The sequence below is a fragment of the Frankliniella occidentalis genome, unplaced genomic scaffold, assembly GCF_000697945.3.
Source record: "Frankliniella occidentalis isolate FOCC.00 unplaced genomic scaffold, Focc_3.1 Scaffold48, whole genome shotgun sequence".
Classification (NCBI taxonomy): domain Eukaryota; kingdom Metazoa; phylum Arthropoda; class Insecta; order Thysanoptera; family Thripidae; genus Frankliniella; species Frankliniella occidentalis.
This window is the reverse complement of record NW_026267178.1, coordinates 1,556,060-1,559,076: the sequence shown is the minus strand read 5'-3', so window position 1 is coordinate 1,559,076 and position 3,017 is coordinate 1,556,060. Positions and strand designations below refer to the sequence as shown.

General features: G+C 62.6%; 1 protein-coding gene across 1 annotated transcript in view; it reads left to right on the top strand.

The window, feature by feature from the left end:
• Positions 1 to 617: 617 nt before the first annotated feature.
• The window catches only part of LOC113214942 (homeobox protein cut), a gene marked incomplete in the record, with an annotated part of 23,151 nt that continues 20,751 nt past the window's right edge, over positions 618 to 3,017 (top strand). The window contains 2 exon segments of the mRNA XM_052267225.1: positions 618 to 796; positions 2,522 to 2,953. Coding sequence (XP_052123185.1) covers positions 766 to 796; positions 2,522 to 2,953 — 463 coding nt within the window.

The following is a 3,017-nucleotide window of genomic DNA, read 5'->3' as shown; positions in this document are numbered from 1 at the left end:
GACAGTACCCGTTTTCCCATTGTTTGCCGCTCGCGCCGTTGTGTGAGTGTGTGTGTGAGTGTGTCTCGTGCCGAATGATTGCTGATTGCCGGTCGGTCGGCCGGTCGACTGGTCTATCTGTCTGTCGTCGGCCCGTCCGTCCCCTCGTCACTGCTGTGCGATCATGCAGCCTGGCTGTCCCCACCTGTTGGCTGATACACGCGTATATATAGATGCAGTCGTGGTTATTGTCCTCTATGCCCCCGGGAGAAAGAGCATGCGGCCTCATCCAGAGAAGTTTGTGCATGGGCGGGTAATATTTAAGATGAAAATAAACTGATGACATGGTTGTGCGAGCATTGTAGATAAAACTTTGACGAGGATGAAGTAAAAAGTACTCTCCGCCCGACATACGAACGGTATCGCACCGCTGTGGTCCAGTTAGTCGAGCAGTCGGCCTGGGCCCGGCAGCGGGGAGGGGCGCTGGGTAGGCAACCCGAGCGCGGGCGTGCGTCCCGGTTGCCTACCCGGCCCTTGTCGGGCGCTCGGGCCCAGCAGCCCCGGGCGGCGACCGTCTTGCTCGCCCTGCTAGACCACCACCTCGCCCTGCAGCCCTGTACACCTTGTGGCCGCGACTAATACGCCCTTTTGTTTCTCTCTGTCTGCAGCATATACCGCGCCCGGGAGCTGTCGCTGGCAGCCGAGCGCGCCGCGGCCGAGCGGGCAGCGGCCGCCGAGCGCACCGAGGAGAGGGCCTCTGAGCGGGCGCGGCTCGCCTCCGAGGCCATGTCGCTCAAGATCAAGCAGGAGCTTCCAGGTAAACTGACGGCCTAGTCCTCTGTGTGTGGGAGGGTGTCCGAAGGGGAGCAGGGGTCCGGAGTCGCGCCGCCCGCCACGCCACGCCACGCGCCGCCATGTGTCCGCGATGCCCGTCACTGTTCTCCCCGTGTCATTGTCCTGCTATTGTCTACAAATACCATATTGTTTCCCAGTTAGCGTGTCGTTCACAATTTTTTTTTTAACCAGCTGCTATTTTGTTTGTTTTGTCTGTTGCTACTTTTTTCTCTTTCTCTCTTTTTTTGTTTTTTTGATCGCGAATGGATAAAACCGGTAGAAAGGCGGCAGGTCGTGTGTAGATGAATAGGGGAGGGTGGTTGTGATAGTGAAGTGGAGGTTTAGTAGTGGTGGTGGGTGTCGAGGGGGAGTGGTCAGTCAAGAGGTCTATTCACGACTGGGTGAGGGAAAGGGGAGGGGGGCTCACCGCCCGTCCGCGGATATAACGCCTCTTTTAAGGGGAGTTTACGAACACGTCAGTCTCTAGGCAATTATCGCAACACGGTGATGACCCGTTTCACCGTGGCGTGGCGTGGCGGGGCGGGGCGTGGCGGGGCGGCGGTGCCATCCGGTCCAAAAGCGTATTGAGAGCTCCGCCGCCGCCGTCGTCGTCGTCGTCTGGCTCTGGATGGGACGGCGGGGTCGTTTGCAAACGAAATGGCACGGCGTGGTGGTTGCGCGCACTAGTCACGTGACGGCGGTTACGTGTCGAAAGGGAGCGGGGTGGAGGGGGAGGGGGGGGGCAATTAAGGCGACACCATCGTAACGCCATCGCGAGGGCTTTGCGCGCCTCTGTCTCGCTCGCACTCACGTCGATAATGTTATGTGACGCTAATCTCTCGAACGTGACGACCCGGCCGCCCCCGACCCGCGGGGGCGCGGCGTGACGGCGGCGTGACGGGCAAAACGAAAGGAAAACAGTGTCGGGCTTAATTATCTGGGCAAAAGTTTGGCTCTTCTACAACCACAGCAGCAGGTCTGGGGGCGAAGGCGGATTGCGCGCGAGGGAGGGGGGGGGGCGTCCTCACGGTTAGGTGTAAAATTTGATGGTTCTGTTTCGCGAATATCGTCGTTGCGTCCCCATTTCGCTCCATACTGTTTCCAACACCCCTTCCCCTTTTCTGCCTGCCTGGCATGGTAGCGGTTGCCTACCTCTCACCCTAAGCCCAACTTACACCCTTTTGCATGCTCAGTGCTCGCTTTGACTGCTAAATTAAAACAACAACAAAAAAGAACGCTGACAACAAAACAAACGATTTGTCTCCTGTTTTATTGTTTTAAGAACACGTTCTTGTTGCTTTGTGACTAAATGTGTGCTTGGGCTCGGGTGGGTGCCTGGTGGTGAGCGCTACGCGGGACAGCGCCTAAGACTCGTCGGCCTGTTCCTTGTCTGCAGGCTCGCAGGGCTCAAACAGCACCGTCCTCCCCCACCCCGCCTTCCCGCCCTCCGCCCTCCAGAACGTGGAGACGTTCGGCTCCTTCCTCGGGGAGGAGATTGTGTCCAACTGGCGACGGTCGTTGGAGCGCACCGTCCTGAGTCAGGGGCCGGGCGGGCCGGGCGGGCCGGGCCGGGGGGGCGGCCAGCAGTCCCCCGGGGGGGCGCCGGGCCCGGGCCCCCACCAGGGCCCCCACCAGGGCCCCCAGCACCTGCCGCCGCCGCCGCAGCCCTCAGCGCCGCCAGCACTAAGCCAGCACTCTCCTTCTGCAGATGGCGAGAAGGGCGCCCTCGACGTGTCCGAGGACGGCACTCAGCAGGAGGAAGAGCGGGCCTCCCTGGCCAGCAGCCGGCCCGGGTCGGCGCGCTCCGCCTCGCCGGCGCCGCCCCGGTCGACACCCTCGGCCAGCACGCCCGTGCACGGCGGCGCCAACACGACCACCACCACGCCCGCGTCCTCGCCGCACGCGCCGCACGTGACGCCGCTGCCGCCGCACCTGCTCGTCAACGGCTCGCCCAAGAGCCCGTCCGAGGAGGGCGGCCTCTGCAGCAACAACAACACGCTGAGCAGCAACAACAACCTGCTGTCGGGCGCGCCCGGCCTGCTGGGCCCGCACAACGGGCTGTTCATGGGCCCCGTGCCGCCGGGCCTGCCCGGCCACCACCACAGCCTCAGCAACCTGCTGCGCGAGTCGGACGCCCTCAAGAGCCCCTTCCGCTTCGACGAGCAGCGGTCGCCGTTCCGCTTCTCCGAGGACCGCAGCCTCAC